Below are 18,415 nucleotides of genomic sequence, written 5' to 3'. Positions count from 1 at the left end.
CTCTAGAATGGAGCATTTTGCATCAAAACAATCTGAATGGCTTTTTTGACATATCCAGAAATTTTGAAAAATCAGCGGAAGCGCCGTTTAATAATCAAATGTACATAGAATGGTCTTCAGTTAATAATGCTTTAAATTTATACAATAAGTAAATATGCTTTTGTTTATTATTATATGCACTACTCTATACCCTCTAGCATAACAAATTTGCAAAAACACCTGTCTCAGTGTGTGTGTGTGTGTGTCTGTGTGTGTGTCTGTGTGTGTGGGCTTTTAACATTTGAACTGCAACAACAATGTTTCCTACTACTTCACCACAGAATGCTATCAGAGGGGTGTAGGCTCCACGCTGATAAGGCCTGCTGTACCATGTGATTTTATGCTAGGTGCTGTTGATACTTCTGATTTGTGGTTTTGCTGGTTTTGCTAAAACTCCTTTTTTTCTGGCAATTAATCTTTTGTGGTCTAAGAGTACACATTTAAAAAATGTTTCTTCAGAGGTTTTTTTTTTTAGTTAAGGCGATGATTCTATTTAGAACAAATAGATTCTCCATTTCATCATGCAAACAACCATTTAAACATGAAATAGAACTCATGGCTCTAAACAGAACTTCCTTTACTAAAGATCCTTCTCTTTTAAATGTGTAGTGCAGTGCTGAGTATGTTTATTATGGAATTTGACAGTATTAATTATGTGTCTACATATATATATACTTTTGCAGGTTGTGGTAAGATCTTTTTGACATGTGCAAATCACATATCACATTTTTTCCTGTCTGTATGAATAAAAAGGCATCAGATGTGGTGTTAATTGGCATCACTCAATTGATTGCTACTCATCGGCCATTTAGTCAGTTTTGTTCTCTGTCAGAAAGCTTTAGTCTTGGAACTAACTGAGAATTAACTGAGAATTAACTTGATGATTCAGACTATATTGTATAATAACAAGTGGTGAGCAAATGATACATAGCAAAATCTCCAGAATCCATTGAACTCACAGTTCTAATAAAGTAAGGAGTTTTCCAATAAATAAATAATATAAAAATAAATTGAGTGTGCTGTGTATTGGATGTTTTTTATTAGAAGTATTTTTTATTGTTATTTTCTTTAAAGTTATTTTCTGATTGTGTGACGTGATATATGTCTTTTAAGTTATTTAACTAGATCGTAACCTTTTACAATTTTAAGACAACAGCGTTTTAGCGTTAAGAGACTAAATATGCCGTTGTTTTCGCCCTCTCCACTAGGGGCGCTCTGCCACTTTGAATGACAGCACTGAGACGCCCAAGAGCCGCACACGCCTCATTTGATTGGATATGAATGTGGTTTACTTTCCAAAATGTCATTCATTCCTTTGTCCAAAAGCAGCGATGCTCTGAATATGATGTAGGATACGAGCTGGAAACGTGAGGGTTTGAAAGCAAACACTAAATGTGCTCATGTGACTCCGTGTAGCACGAAAGCTGTGCAGGATCTTTTGTTTGGTCTGCCGGACTGTCAAACACCCAGGATACGAAATCCCCTTACATGCGTCTCTCTAAGGAGCAAGTCTGATGGAGAGGAGGTAAGAGATAAGAAACTTTTATCCCCTGCAAGTTTAGCCAAATCTAGTCTTTCTTTATTTCTAAATGAATAAACCATAGGCATTTACATTTAGGCGATGGTGTGAGGTAAAACTGCAGTTACTGCCATGTGTCTTCTGTAGTAAATGTAAAGAGGGATACGAGGCTGTGAAAATGATTGTGAGGTCTTCAGGCTCCTCTGGCTGAAGTTACAGTAATGCACTAAAGTGGGTGAACCTTTTTCAGTGTGTTTAGCCAAAAATTGCCTTCCATAGATATTGTCAGTGGCTCATTTGTACCCAATTTTTTCCTGTGATGCACATTTTGACTAACATTAACTAATTTAACCATGTTCAATATTTATTTTCCCTAAATCTGTAAAGCTACTTTGTGCATTTGTACTCTTTCATGTGCAAAATCGCTGTTTAACACATTTAGATAAGAAGAGCATTTTAAATAGCCAAGAAGGTTAAAAGTTGTCAGTGCCAGTGGCCTTAAATTGACTAGAAATCAGACCATGTAATACATTTCCTCTGTGTCTGGTTGTTCAGTTGGTATGAGTAAATTTAAACATGTGCCCCTGTTTCGATGTAGTGCTGAAGGTGCTCTTTACCCATAAGCTTTTGGAGGTTCTTCAGTGATTTCCTTTGGCTAGCCATGGACCGCAGGACGCTGCTGCAACACCTAACTGACCTGTGGGGTGATGACCACTCAATCCACCATCTGGACTTTGAGCAAAAATGGAAAAAGCAGCAGAGAAACTATGAGGTGATAGTAGTATGTGCGGATGTCATGGCTGGATGTTGTTCATGTTGCAGATTTTTTGGAAAAAAATGGTCTGAGATTACTTGAAACATTTTCTGAATCTTTATATTTATTTCATGACCTATTTTTTATGCCTTGGTAAAATTGACCCTTGCAGAAGACTGTAGGCTCCGAGACAGAAGGCCTACTCCTCTCTCCTCCATCCAGTCCTGGCCTCTCCCTCCTGTATACGTTGTGGATGACGTTTCGTCCATTATTACTCAAGGTCATTCTGTTGCGGCTGTCAGCTGACCTTCTCAGCATATTTGGCCTTTTCACTCTTAGGTATTGCACCATGTGTGTCTGTGCTTAGTTCATGTCATAGGTTTACACTTGTGGCGTAATGAATAAATGTAAATGTATGTAATGACCCTGGTTGTAAATAATTTAAGTGCAATGCACAATCAGCATCTGACCAGTCTAATTATATGTTCTTTGGTCTTAGGTGGGCAGTATTGTTCTGTGAGAAGCAGCCTGTGTTTGAGTGGCCGGGGTACGTCTATGCTCTGGTCATTCTGGGGTCAGCCTCCTGCTACACTGTCTCACAACACCTGCTTGAGAGATTGAGTAGGAAAACTGCGGCCAGCGCTCATGCAGCCTTATCTGGCGCCCTGTACAGACAGGTAGTGTGAGCTTGTTTGTTTTATTCCTGAGTAATTTAAATGCATATATTGGTCCTTGCTTATCCTGTTCTGTGCATTGTTCTGCTCTAATACTCCTCATGAAGTGCTTGATAATAACTTAACAAGTTGATATAGCAGACATGCTCCAGATATTAGTTTGTTATCCGTATTTGGATGAAATTATTAAACCTAGATACAAATAAATGTAATGTCTCTCTGATTAAAATAATTTGAAGAATGTGGATTATTAAAGACTCTATTCACAGTGTTGGAAAATCCTTGATTGATTATACTTTGTTAATATATTTTGGTATTATTTTCAAAAGATTTGTACTGGAGTTTAGTATTTTTGAAACGGAATACATGTGCTTCGACTCAATTATGTTGTCAAGGGGAAAACATACTCCTTACATTTTTTACTTTTTACTCATATTTTTGGTATCATGGCATCACAAAAACAATGAATTCAATGCAGCTTTCATAATTCATTTACAGCTTAGTTTCCTTATATAGATTAAAATAACTAGGAGCAAATGATGTGTTTTGAAATTTTAATGTCTACTTTCTACACACACACACACACACACACATTTTCTAAGCTGCTTCTCCCTCAGGGTCGCGGGGGGTTACTTTCTACATCAAACCCTTTTATTTTGAAAAAGCAAAGAAAATTTGTTTTTCTTAATATATACGTTACTCTATTGCCAGTTGAGTTCCTGCACATTTTATATTTTTCCGGAATTTCATATCATTCTTGAAACTGCCTGTAGCTTGTGTAACCGTCACCCATTAGTCACCACAGCACAGACAGAGCTTGTTGAAAAGGGGTAAAACTGATTTGCTGTCTTTCGTAGGCTGTGATCACCCCATGCTCAGCTTTAAAGTTACATTAATATTTAAAAAAATAACATGCCCTCACTCATTTAATTTTGTTTTAAACCATGTTCTTCCACTCGTAATTGAGTAAAATTTCAACACAGGGTGCATGTTTTGCTTGAGTATATTTTCTCTCTATTTTTCCCACCCCTGCCTGTTCACTTCTGGCATTGTCTGCTCTGTTGCACAAAGTCTTTTGTGATGTGCTCCAAGTCTGGGCAGGATTTTAGTAATTGAAAAAACTGCGCTCTGAGAAGGATTATTTTGGCAGCACTTTGACACTTCGCTGGTTTGACATGCTTGATGTATTAAGGTTATGGACACTATTTTTAGTTTCTAATGCTTTGTTCTGAAAGTATTCTATCCCATGTTCCTATGTTAATATTCTTTGCTTTCCTCTTCTTACTCATCTCCTTTTCTTCCATCCTCATGCCAAACCTGTGATCTTTCTGGTAACTCCCTCCATTCCCCCTTTCCAATACACTTGAAAGGCATTGTCTCTGTCCAACAGCCCCCCACATCAGACACACTCCGCTGCACTGCTGTCCCAGATGTTGGTTGAAGTTGACCAGATAGCAAAGCTGGTGGTGAATTTTCCATGGCTCATCTCCTTTCCAGTGAGAGTGGTTCTTTGTGTGGGGATCCTGTGGATAGAGCTGGGCCCAGCTATGCTGGTTGGTCCAGCACTGCTGCTGTTTCTCACTCCTGTTCATTCCTCATTGGAGCGCCGCATCAAACTGCTACAGGTCAGCCATAGCAGTGGACTTGTATAATGTATGTGCACTTTTTTAACAGTTGAGAAAAGAACTACTTCATTTTAGGAATGTCACTGCCAATAATAGTAGTAAAAAGTTGTTCAGCAATTAGTTTAATGTTTAATCAAGTCATCATTTGTTAACCACTTAGCAGTGTGCCCAATATCCTGAGAATGACTCAGTCAGTTTTCATTGAAGTCCCTGTAGTTACTGAATAGTAAGCCTTGGTATGAAATAAGCCTAGGGTATAAATATTAAATCTTAGCCTTATTACATCGTAAGACTTCATTGAAGCAACTACCATGCAAGTTATCCTTAAGTTAAAGAAGTGTGTAATAAAATTCCATTTAAGAGGTTTAAAAGGCCAAACAATAAAAATAGGCTTAAAGTAAACTGTAGTCAACTATGGATTACCCTTAAAAGATCCCAGATTGCTTTAGTGGAAAGACGCACAGGGGAAAATTTGGCAAAAAATGCACATTGTTGCTGTTAGAACAAAACCTTGTATCTCTGAAATGGCAGTTTTACAGGAACAGGAATGAACATTTTTTACTTTTAATCTAAATTAATGTAAAAAGATTTTATTCCAAGTAATTTGAGCCATTTCTGTCATTTCATTTATCATGAAATATTCTTGAATCATAATGCAGATGCCATTTTCAAATGATTTAAAAACATTTTAAAAAGCCAAAAGAGTAGATGCAAGGTTTTATCTGTCTATCAGGCTTAGTTTCTTACTTTAAGAGAGAACATTAGGATAAATTTTAATTGATGGTTTTTCCAAATAAAGTAAGACTACTGTACTTAATCTTGTAGCTCTTTTAAGAAGTTGAATTAGGCCTTGCATCTCACAATCTGTGTTGCCTTTAATCTAGATTATCATCCCTTTCTTTTTTCAATTACAGTGCAATCAGATGACCAATCGAAAGGCAAGTGAAAACCTCATTAAAGAGATGCTGCATGAGATAAAGGTGATGGGCTGGTAATACATTTATGATTCCTACTGGTAAATTCCCATTATGGCTTCTACTTTTAAGGTGTTATTAATTCTTTTTTCAATCTTGAGATCACTCACATCACACAACTAAAATGAATATTTTGTCAGATATATCTACTGCTTTAATGTAGATGTCCGTATGTCTGTATGTTAGCTGTTTTTAGTATGTGTATTCTGTGTGTGTGTAGGCACTGAAGCTGCTGGCATGGGAGGTTTTCTTCCAGTACAGGGTGGCAGAGGCGTGGGAGCGGGAACTGGAGACACTTCAAGTTCTGGGATATCTTACGTCCTTTTCTATGCTAAGCCGCATTTGCATACCATATCTGGTAAGGAACTGGCAGCTGCAGCTACTGAAATAATCTGTCTGAATTATCCAGCACTTAAGGATAATTTAAGTGAAGCGAACTCTGTCAAATCAGAGGTTCACACACCTTGTGAATGTTGTATCCCTACACAGCATAAATGCAAAAAACAAACTAAATGATTGGAATTTATGCAAAATATGCCAAAAATGCTAAATAGACAAAAGTGATAATGTTTAAGGGTACGGGGTTTACAAGGGGAGTGAATCTCTGACATGATACAATTTGATTCGGTTATGAATCTTTAGGAAATGGTGCAGTGCAGTGCATACTGAAATCTTTACTTGCACTATAGTTCGATTTGACTAATTCGGTTCAGTTTAGAATGATTATTTTGGTACTGTTTAGAATGATGATGCAAAGCACCCCATGGACCCCAACTCACTCACATATATACTCACTCAGTAACTTACTCTGCCACTCACTCATTCATAGTAGTGGACAATATATAGACAATAGAAAAAAAATGCAAACTGAACTTTTTTCATTTGAATTTTTTTTGAATGGTATTATAATCCATTGTGATGTATAATAAATAGTAGCAGCCTTTTGGAAAGTCACATCAAATTTGAGTCTGTCTCAGATGTCCTCTTTATGTAGCTCATTGCCATTTTTCACTATGTTTTAAAGAAATGAAATAATTGTATGGCTCTAGTCTATTATAATTATTTACATAGAGATGTAATGTAGACATGCTAAGATGCAATCTTCTCTCTATGCAGGTGTGTCTGTGTAGCTTGGGTGCCTTTGTTCTGATGGATGATGGGAATGTACTGACGCCCTTGCAGGTGTTCATGTGCCTCTGTCTCTTTAGACTACTGCTGCCTCTGTTTCTGAAACTCCACACATTCTCCACTCTGTTAAAACAGGTAACACACTCAGTTTAAGACAGTATACTTAAATCTCCTAAAATCTTCTCCTGAATTCAATTCCAATATATGCCCACTAAATGATTCATTCAGGTTTAATTGCTCTAATGCTTGCTTTACATTTTACTTGCCCAGACAAAGCAGTCTTTCTGTCGTCTGGAAGAATTCTTGATCGCTGAGAATCTGGACATTAAAAATTGTCACCCACACCCTTCACAAGGTGTATATATACAGACAAATATACAGACAGTGATTAAAATATTATTGATAAAATACATTTGATAGTGTCTGCAACAGTATCAGAATAAATACAGTTAAGTTTCTCTTTTCTGATATTATGCAGATTCACCCAGCAGGTTCCCGCAGCATTGTGGCAGGTATGAAGTATGAAGGGAACCTACCTGCAACAAACAGCAGTTTGTGGTTAGCGTTTTTGCATGTCAGTGAAATTCATCTCTCTGCAATAGTCAGAAGAAACAAGCTGTTAAGACTGTATTTGAAAGTTCTTATTTTAAGCTGTAATATTGGTTAATAATAACATACAGTGGTGCAAAAGTATTTGCTCCCTTTCTGATTTCTTATTTTATTCATTTGCATGTTTGTCACACTTAAATGTTTCAGATCATCAGACAAATTTAAATATTAGACAAAGATAACACAAGTAAACACTAAATGCAGTTTATAAATGAAGGTCTTTATTATTAAGGACAAAAGAAAACATTAATTAAAACGTTAAACATAAATTTATTGTGGTTTATCACATCTTTGGAAAGCTCAAGAGTTCAATTTCCCTAGCCACACCCAGGCCTGATTACAGCCACACCTGTTCTCAATCAAGAAATCACTTAAATAGGATCTGCCTGACAAAGTGAAGTAGACCAAAAGATCCTGCAAAGCTAGACATCATGCTACGATCCAAAGAAATTCAGGAACAAATGAGAAACAAAGTAATTGAGATCTATCAATCTGGAAAAGGTTATAAAGCCATTTCTAAAGCTTTGGGACTCCAGCGAACCACAGTGAGAGCCATTATCCACAAATGCTGAAAACATGGGACAGTGGTGAACCTTCCCAGGAGTGGCTGGCCAACCAAAATTACCCCAAGAGCACTGCAACGACCCATCCAGGAGGTCACAAAAGACCCCATAACAACATCCAAAGAACTGCAGGCCTCACTTGCCTCAGTTAAGGTAAAGTGTTCATGACTCCACCATAAGAAAGAGGCTGGGAAAAATTGGCCTGCATGGCAGAGTGCCAAGACGAAAACCACTGCTGAGCAAAAAGAACATAAAGGCTCTTCTCAGTTTTGCCAGAAAACATCTTGATGATCCCCCAGATTTTTGGGAGAATACTCTTTCTCTCGACACAAAAGTTTAACTTTTTGGAAGGTTTATGTCCCATTCCATCTGGCGTAGAAGTAGCACAGCATTTCAGAAAAGGAACATCATACCAACAGTAAAATATGGTGGTGGTAGTGTGTTGGTCTGGGGCTGTTTTGCTGCTTCAGAACCTGGAAGACTTGCTGTGGTAAATGGAACCATGAATTCTGTTGTCTACCAAAAAAAACCTGAAGGAGAATGTCTGGCCATCTGTTCTTGACCTCAAGCTGAAGCACACTTGGGTTCTGCAGCAGGACAATGATCCAAAACACACCAGCAAGTCCAACTCTAAATGGCTTAAGAAAAACAAAATTAAGACTTTGGAGTGGCCTAGTAAAAGTCCTGACCTGACCTTCGTTTGAGAAGCTGTGGCATGACCTTAAAAAGGCGGTTCATGCTCGGAAACCCTCCAATGTGGCTAAATTACAACAATTCTGCAAAGATGAGTGGGCCAAAAGATCCTTTCATTACCTTCCATCCATCCAAAATTATAAATAAAAGTGATGATAATAATATGATAACACTAATAACAGTGGTAATAATACAAAAAAATATATTTCGGTCTGATTATTGAAAAGAAACATGTCTTGAGCTTTTCTTATGTAATAATATAGAAGTCTCCAAGAATTATTTTCTCATAGTATATAGAATATTTGAGATAATATTGGATTAAATATCAAATTGAAAATAATTTTTTTCTGTAGATGCAGACATTTGGGTTATGCTGTTATTAGCTTATTTACATACGTGGATCGTTCTACTGAATTGCTTCAAACTCAGAGTTCAATAATCTTAATAAAATAAACAATTAAACATTTCATTTTGTCACTAATAAAACAATCGTAAGACTACCAAAACTGTTGCACTAGTGACAATTAAAATTTTTACCTTAACTCAGAAACTCTACCAAAGACATAACTAGCAAACAGAGCTTTGAAAAGTGTAGAGTTTGAAAAATGTAGATGCATAAAATGATCACATTTTTCATTAAAACACAGAAACGTTAAATTAATTGTAGAAAACGTGCATTTCAGTAGTGACAGTTCTTAATGTTACACTGATTTTTGGACTTTTGGGCAAATTTACTTCAAAGTAATGGAATCAAATTGCTCACCATATGACCATGAAGGACATCGCCACAGTCTCACAGCCTGCTCTAAAATGCAGGGGTGTGGCTATACGAAGTATTTTAAGTAGTGATTAAAAGTAGTATTTTACTTTTTAAAGAAAACAAAAAGATCTTTGAAAATAATGTAAGTATTAGGGTTTGGGTATGTGTGCACGCTTTCAAGAGAATGTAGTCTTTTGGTTCAGTAGCTAAAACCACTGTGATTCATTTAAGTATTCTCATAACTTAAATACTGGGATAGCATGGCCTTCCTGCCTGCTATCACTAACCTGCAGCCTCCTGAGATGTCATGGGGATCCCAGGCAGCATAATCTCTGGCATTTTTTCAGAAGAGTGTATATTTGTGTTTGTGTGTGTGGTTGTGCGTGTGCGTGTGTGGTTGTGCGTGTGCGTGTGTGTGCGTGTGTGTGCGTGTGTGTGCGTGTGTGTGCGTGTGTGTGTGTGTGTGTGTGTGTGTGTGTGTGATTTTGATTAGAGAGAGGCCAGGGTTATACCGTTTATATGCTTTGAGGGTTAGCGTCTTGGCATGCTGTAGGCAGTCAGCAATGCAGAATTACAATAGTTTTAATCCAAAATGCAATATTACTGAATTTAAGAGCATTAGACATGCTTTGGGCTTTTAATTTTCTCTGAGTCTGCCTCTGAGTACTGTACACAGTTTTGACACACATTGTTTTAAAAAATGCTACCATGTTAAGTTGACAGATATATTCAATAATTAAACACATGTAATTTCACAGATGTAATAACAAGAATCATCATGAAACTGAAAGGGAACTGGAGCAATTGCCAGCCTATAAAGTGAGTATAAATGATAACTGTTTATAAGATTATGTTTTTCATCAAGCTGACTGAAGCCCAGGGTAATTCTTGCATTAATGCTGTCCCACAGGGCATTGCAGGAGCACTCGGGCAGTATCTGAGGGCTTTTGGTTTTCACTGGGTAATTCTGACCATGCTGGCACAGCTGGGTGTGTGCATTGTATGTGTGGCTCAGGATGGACTGCTGTTTGTGTGGACGGCAGAGGCGAAGGAGGTGCAGGGGCTGGAGGAGTGGAAGGAGCTCCGAAATTCACGGCTATCTGTCTGCACTCTGCTTGGACTTTTGCAGGGTTTGTTAATGAACATAATAACTATAATATTTAGGAATGTAAAACGAATCTAAATGTCCCAATTTAACTGCATCAATTTTTGAATGTTATAAATAATTCTAATCAGTTGTAATAATATGTATGTGGCCAATACTGTACTAAATGTACATAAAGGGCCTATATTCTACATTTTCCTGTATTTTATCTTTTTCCTTGAGGTCCACTTATAGTGTTTGAAGTGATTTTATGTACCAAAACCAGTCATAATTTATTTTTACATGAACATTTTCCTACCTCTTTTTGTCCCTTAGAATTAAACCATATTTTATTACTGTCCTTTTAAGACAGATATATGTAAATAACCTCTTCTGTGTGGATGTCCTATATTGTGTCCTTTTAAAAAAATGTGTGCTGTATTGTCTCTTGTATTGTGTCTGTAAAAAAACAACACATTTCTTAATAATAATAAGAAGAAGAAGAAGAACATTTTTTCAGAGATCTGCTCCACTATCGAAGGACTTCATTATCATCTCTTTGCTTGAATATGCTGTGTTTATGCAGAGAAATGTAAACTATGAAAGGCCATTCAGGTTAAGAAGTCTTTGTGGTAAACATGGACTCATTGTGTGTGTGTGTTTATATGTGTTTTTCAGCCTTGCTGGTGTGCTGGGCAGCGTATTGTCTGAACTGTGGCTCTCTCAGGGCCTCTCAGTCTTTGCAATGTGAGCTGCTCTCCAGTGTCCTTCACCTGCCTTTAAGTGTGCACCTGACAATTGACCCACCACACTTACTACGCACTTTCACTCAGGTGAGAGACAGCATGGAGGTCCAGAGAAATTATACTGAAGAACACAGTCCTTCTATCAGTTTTTCACAGAAATTTCTACAAATCATCAGAAATCATCTTCTTGAAAGTTGAACCTTCCAAAACACACAAACATAACATTATATAGATATATTTAAAAATGGGAAGTTCTCCAGTGCTGTCTTGAAGGCTGTCAGAGTTTTTAAGTAATGACCGAGCTGTTACTTAACCTCTAAAATCGCCATGCATGACTTGCATATTACTGCGTATCATAGCAGGCATTTCAAGTTTTTGCGATACCTCTCTTTAATTCTTTGGGGTGGCTGAATGCAGCCTTTTCTAGTGATGTGGGACCAAAACTATAAAAGAGAAAATAAACTAGTTTCAATTTAAAACAACCACATCCATCCACATTACAGTTTATATGTATATTTTTATATAAATATAAGGTTATAGATCAACTTATTCAGTTACATTCAGTTACAAAAGTATTTGACAATATTAATATTTAACTCAATCTCACTCTATAGAATTTTAACATTTTTTTCAAGAAAAAAGGGCATATTTGTTGTAAGCATGGGACAGAGATGTTTAGATACAATAGAAGTGCATTAAAGTTTACTTTATGACTGTGTTGGTTCAGAACATGTATGTGATTGAAGAGCATCTACCTGAACAGCTACACACCTGGGGAAGTTGTCTTCTGCAGATAATGGCCAGCATACTGCTGATTACCTATATCATTCCTGTCTTCAGCTTGACGCTATGTCCTCTGACTTTCCTTTTTCTCACTGTCCTGGTAAGCTTAAGCGTCCTCCATGTCAAACAAATTCTATAATCTAAATGGTTCTTTTCCAATAAAATGCTTTGTCTGAGAATAATAAGATTAATATTATTAGACATTGAGCTAATCTGCTCCCACTTTCACATGCTCTTCTGTAATATAACACTCATCTCTCTCTCCGGTGTGTGTGAAACAGCACAGCAGACGTTCAGTCTCACCCCACATGCGTGAAGAACTCTGCCTAAACCACTTGCTTCAAGACAGACAAAACCTACAAGTACAACACAAAAGCATTGATCTGGAAAGGTCAGTATGTGGGATTTTCCACATGTAGTGCAAGTTCCACACACACAGTTAAAGACACATAATTCTCAGATTTTTGCTGTGACCATAATTGTCCACTAGAGGGTTACTTTGGAATCCATCCTGCTAACTTCTTATCTTCCATCTGGCCTGTGAACTGTGCAGGTGGGCTTTGCTGAGACTGGACATTGTTTATACAATTAGTTTATTCCTCATCAGTCTGGCCTTGCTGGATAGTACGGATTCCCTGGACGCTGGCATCATAGCTTTGGCTCTGGCTTATGGTTTTAATGTGAGTTCAACTCTTGTTTGAATAAACTCTGCTTAAAGTCTTTCTGTCCAGGCCTATGACACTGTTATATAACACTTAAAAGCCTAGAAGTATTATCATTTTGTTATGCTGTTTAAGTGTAATTACATATGTATTTAAAAACATACTTAATAACGATAATAATGTATAGATAGATATATAATGACTTTATATAATTATATTTGCATTCTGTATCATACATTTGAGTCTACATTACTAACTTTTGGGGTTTAGTACTTTAGTAAAAGAAGAGAAGAAGATATGATATGAATTAAAAAGTTTCAAAATATTAAAATCCACACGTCTTGATGGACTCAATATGATATAACAACATGATTTTGTTGTGAATCAGATGGATGGATTTTTGCTGATGATCGTAATAAGATTATTCTTACAGGTGAGAGAAGCGATGCACCGGTTTACTGAAACTTCTGCAGAAACTGCAAAGAATGTGCAGATGGTACAGAGAATCTGTGTTTACTCCAAATTGGAGAAAGAGGTAATGGATTTAACACTAGATGTGCATTTTCTCAGAAGACCTGTCAAATGAAACTAGAATAGTAATGGCTCCTTTACCCTAAAGTAATCATCCTTAGACATAACTGGCATCATTTAAATGAACAATTGTCCATATTTTCATATTAAACATATTACAGTTATTCTTATGTCATCTCAGACCTGCATATGTGTAGATATTCAATACTTGTTGGTAATCTGTGTGCTTGTCTGTAGGATGTGTTACATGTCATGCATGTGTGCACTCACCAAGACAAATCCCTTGTATGTATAACATATTTTGGCAAAAAAAAGTGATTCTGATTTTCATTTGTCTCCATCCAATGACAGTCTCATATAGAAATGTCAGCCAAAAGGTTTGAATGAATGATTCTAAATAGAAAACCTCTTAAACTGCAGGTTTATTGTAAAATTTTTAACCCTACTATACACTGTTCATTAAAGCAGTATGAAACTACTGTGTAAGCAATAGTTATGAGGAATTGAAGTCTGGATCACTGGCGTTATGTAATATGTCATTTCCTGTCAGGCTGAATGGACCGGAGGCTGCAGAGCCCCACCTGGCTGGCCCCAAAAAGGAGAGCTTGAGTTTATACATTACGGAACGGAAGAAGGTGCCATCTCACCAGCATTCAGAGGACTTAGCTTCAGTATTTGTAAAGGAGAGAAGGTAAAGGGGGGTATGTGTGTCTGTATGTACAAGAGAGTATCTGTAAGTGTAGAGATGATTGTGTGTGTGTGTGTGTGTGTGTGTGTGTGTGTGTGTGTGTGTGTGTGTGTATATATATATATGTACACACACACACTGGCCACTTTATTAGGTTCAGTTGCTTGTTAATGCAAATAGCTAATCAGCCAATCACATGGCTGCAACTCAATGCATTTAGTCATGTAGAGATGGTCAAGACAACTTGCTGAAGTGCAGACCGAGCAACAGAACGGGGAAGAAAGGTGATTTAAGTGACTTTGAACGTGGCGTGGTTGTTGGTGCCAGTCGGGCTGGTCTGAGTATTTCAGAAACTGCTGATCTACTGGGATTTTCATGCTCAACCATCTCTAGTGTTTACAGAGAACGGTCCGAAAAAGAGAAAATATCCAGTGAGCAGCAGTTGTGTGGACAAAAATGCCTTGTTGATGTGAGAGGTCAGAGGAGAATGGGCAGACTGGTTCGAGATGATAGAAAGGCAACAGTAACTCAAATAACCAACCAAAATATCTGAGGAACGTTTCCAACACCTTGTTGAAAGTATGCCATAAGAATTAAGGCAGTTCTGAAGGCAAAAGGGGTCCAACCGTGTGTGTGTGTATATACATACATACATACGTACGTACGTACGTACGTACGTACGTACGTACGTACGTACGTACATACATACATACATACATACACTTGATTTTTAGATGCATCGCAATGCAGACGTGAATGATTTTTCTAAATTTTAATTTATAACGTAAATGTTGACGGAACATAAAAGGTAGAATTTGGAAGTGGGAAGGTGCAATGCCTGGACAGACTCTGGTGGCATATAACAAAAACTGGATGAGCGAGAAATCCAACTGGCTCCCTCTGCCAGGTCAGGTCAGGAGTCCCAACCCAAATGTTAAGAAGAGATATTTTATCCTGTCAACAAAGTCAAACCACCTTGGGAGACATTTAATGTCCAGTATGTCTCAGTGTGTGCTGATGTCCTAGTATAGGCTAAAATATCAATGAGAGCGCAGACTTACTTTGCTCTGCTTTAAGCTTTAGCTCAGCTAATTAAAACCGATTTCCTTCCCACTAGGTGAAAAACTAAAAAAAATGACAGAAATGTGTGTGTGTGTGTGTGTGTATATATATATATATATATATATATATATATATATATATATATATATATATATATATATATGCATGCAGTATGTCTTTTGCACTTTCTGTATATGTTACATATATGTCATATATGTAATATTTGTTTGGTAGGTAGGCGTTGTAAGCAGAGAAAAGCCTGAGACTGACAGTTTGATAAGCTGTCTGTTCAGAGCAGTGGAGGCCAGTTGTGGAGCTGTTCTTATTGATGGAGTCAATATAGCCAGCGTGGGACTCCACACCCTGCGCAGTCACCTGCACCTAATCCCTCAGGTCAGTCAACTAGGCCTGCACGATATGGATGGAATACCAGCATGGTTATTAAATTACTGCATATTGCTACACATTACAGTATACTAAAAACTAGAGATGGCACCTATCCGATACCAGGTATTGGTTTAGGGCTGATGTTAGCAGAAAATGCTTGAATCTGATCTAGTCCTGGAATAAATGTAGCCTACAATTTGTTTATTATTATTATTTTTTGTATTTTGCAACCTTTTGTGATATTCCAAAGCTAGTATCACAATAACGATTAACAAGCTGTTGTGCATTTCTTGTGACGGCCATGCCATGCAAATGTGCACAGATCACACAGAAAAGGTGTGTTCACTGTTTGGCAGATCCAGCATGTTCTGATACAAGACTGCAGGCGAAGGTGTGTTGACAGGCAACAGAATGACTTCCCAGGGGTGTGGTGGAAAGAATGTTTGCATGTTGTGTGCAGCTCTGCTTTTAACTTAAACAGGGCAATGCCAGTGATGGGCATCCCCCTTATTAGGTGGTAATTGTGTCCTAGGTGCCTGTGCTGTTCTCTGGATCTCTGAGGGCTAATATGGACCCTTTTGCATGGTGCTCTGACGCCGAGGTGTGGCAGGTTTTGGAGCTTTGCCAGCTAAAGGAAAAGGCACAGCAGCTGCAGGGCCAGCTGCTGCACCCCATACAGCCCAGCTCCACCGCTCACAGGTAGATACTGGCACCAACAGGTGCTTTAGTCGTTCTGGAGAATGTATGAGATACCTAGATGTGAAGATAAATGTCTGTTGCAATACCAAGTTAAAACTGGCCTTAAATAAGTGATTGATGTGAGAACTCAAAACTCTACTGATGTAGCTCTTTTTGTCCCTTAAAATATTGCTTTACATATACAGCGGTGAATAATGATGTAAATAAATAGACAAAATAATATGAGAACAATCAAAAAGAGTAAAAATATGCATAAGAATTAAGATTCAAGAATGAAATATATATGCACCAACATCAAAATCAAAGAACAATTAAGAAACACAAATTCATCCTACTGTTTTAATTAAAAGCTATTTTAAAGTAATTTTAATCTTATGAAAATTTACTTGAGCTTTGGCTCTGCCAGTATAAGCAGTAAATGAAGATTGTAATTTGAAATAAAGTTGTCTGATCTCTGCTTTTAGCTTTTTTAGCAGTGGACAAAAGAGGCTCCTGTGTCTGGTCAGGGCTCTGTTGGGGAAGGCCAGATTGCTGCTAGTGGAGGAGGCTCCTCTTTCAGGTGATTCAGAATCAGAACATCTCCTTCAGCAGCTAGTCCTTACACTACTCCCAGAATGCACTGTTCTGTGGCTGAGTCAGAATCCAAACAGTGTCATGCACACAGACAGGTGAGTATTGCTGAAGACTAAGAAACTCCACTAAGAACGTTAAAAAAATGTCAGATATTAAACCCTTTATATATTACTTTCCTCTTATGTCCATAGAGTGCTGGTGCTGGACGCTGGTCATGCTGTGGAATTTGACTCTCCTTCCATTCTCATCCAGCAGGGGACGCTGTTCAGACAGCTACTGCAGGAGTCACAGAGAGGCAACGTCTAACAAGGAAAACCATAATATACTGAAGTGTTTGACAGGCAGTTTGCATATATATTTAAGTGTATATGCTTGCTTGCTTGTATCTTGGTACATAGTTGTGTGCAATTATATAAATTATTGAGAAAATAAGCACACATCCCTTACACTTCTGCACATTTTAATGCACAATTGCTGTATATTTGCTGAATTTAACTTTGTAGAACATGCAGAAAAATACTTGTTCTCTGTAGAGGATATGTTAACCTATTTTCATTTGGACAGGGTTACTCAAACTTTTGCTTACCACAATATGTACACAAGTTATATATTGTATTAATTATATATAGTTGGGTCCAAAAGTCTGAGACCACGATGAAAATCTGTGATTTTTTTTCATTTTAAGTATTTTTTTACATTTTCTTCATGCAAAATTGAAACAAAGAAAACAGGAAAAATGTAATAAAGTTTACTGTTTACAGGTCAAACTGAAACAATTTGTGGCATTTGTGTTGAGTTCATGTCAGCTTGAACACACACTGTTATGAAAGCAAAAGGGACATACCAAATCCTAAGAAATTCTAGAATTCATGTTAAAATTAAAAAGATTCTACTGTTAAATTAGAATGGAATCAATTCTATTCTTTTGATTGACTATAGAAAGTAGTCCATAAATAGAATGCAAAATAGAAGCATTTCACTGGTCGGCACAGACTTTGTACCCTGTGTATGAATATAAATCAAGCACAACAATGTTTTGTTATTCTCTGCTGTTTAAATAGAGCCATTCATAGCTGAACAATTTTCAACCACAATTCTTGATTTGATCACCTTGTTTTGTCACCATTTTTGTAGTAACATGTTTAAAGTTTTTTGTCTCATTTGTTAAGAAGTTGTATCCCACAAAAATGGAAGATTCATGAAGTGTTTAAACTATTACATTTAATACATTATTCATGTTTCATGCTGAACATGTTTTTTCAGTGTAACTTGACAGTTCATTCTGTTTTCATGGTTTTGTTTTGTGAAACTACATATTGTGTCTTTTTACAGCATGTAATATTATCAGAGTCTAAGAGATTAGGGAGCCGTCCTCATAGTACAGCATTTCAAACCTCCCTGAATCTTGTGCTACCTAAAGTGGTGTATAAACATCAAGCAGTCACAGTAATACTTGTTGAGCTCATTGCTTCCCCTTTTTAGCCGTTGGGTCCATTTCTTAATTGACAGGTTTTTTTTCCTTCACTGACAGTTTCAGTTGCATTATGAACAGTTTGGTTTTCACAACAAGGTGCCCCAATGTAACCGACACACAAGCCAGTTAGTGTCACTATTGGATGTAAAAAGCATTTCAATAGCCCCTATGATGAAGGTGGTTTAGTAAAGTTTGATTAACTGTGTTCAGCTGATTTGTTTTTATATAGCCATTGAATAATAACCCCTTAAATAAAAACACATTTACAGAAGATGCATTGTGATTTTCTTCCTGCGCCTCGCATAGGTTTCTCAATTTCTGCTACTGTTGTCCAATAGTGTGGAAATCCTCTCCTTGCACACCAAACTGACTAGCTTTCACAGCAATC

General features: G+C 37.2%; 1 protein-coding gene across 3 annotated transcripts; it reads left to right on the top strand.

Moving 5' to 3' along the window:
- Positions 1-1,288: 1,288 nt before the first annotated feature.
- Positions 1,289-18,298, top strand: abcc13 (ATP-binding cassette, sub-family C (CFTR/MRP), member 13). 3 transcript variants are annotated; one of them, XM_037533908.1, is made up of 23 exons: positions 1,289-1,564; positions 1,706-1,789; positions 2,157-2,330; positions 2,485-2,651; positions 2,812-2,989; positions 4,357-4,611; positions 5,526-5,591; positions 5,806-5,943; positions 6,702-6,848; positions 6,984-7,068; positions 7,192-7,225; positions 10,097-10,157; positions 10,249-10,468; positions 11,101-11,255; positions 11,896-12,051; positions 12,233-12,342; positions 12,505-12,631; positions 13,047-13,148; positions 13,695-13,835; positions 15,129-15,287; positions 15,814-15,980; positions 16,445-16,648; positions 16,745-18,298. In XM_037533908.1, the coding sequence occupies exons 3-23, from the start codon at positions 2,220-2,222 to the stop codon at positions 16,857-16,859; spliced, it is 2,898 nt and encodes a 965-aa protein (XP_037389805.1). In that variant the 5' UTR covers positions 1,289-1,564; positions 1,706-1,789; positions 2,157-2,219; the 3' UTR covers positions 16,860-18,298. The 3 variants fall into 3 exon arrangements, with proteins under 3 accessions (XP_037389805.1, XP_037389804.1, XP_037389806.1); XM_037533907.1 differs by lacking the exon at positions 1,706-1,789; XM_037533909.1 differs by lacking the exons at positions 1,289-1,564; positions 1,706-1,789; positions 2,157-2,330; positions 2,485-2,651 and having other exon boundaries at positions 2,830-2,989; positions 4,377-4,611.
- Positions 18,299-18,415: the final 117 nt, after the last annotated feature.

This window comes from Pygocentrus nattereri, chromosome 24, assembly GCF_015220715.1.
Source record: "Pygocentrus nattereri isolate fPygNat1 chromosome 24, fPygNat1.pri, whole genome shotgun sequence".
NCBI lineage: Eukaryota > Metazoa > Chordata > Actinopteri > Characiformes > Serrasalmidae > Pygocentrus > Pygocentrus nattereri.
This window is presented reverse-complemented; position numbering and strand designations above follow the sequence as displayed.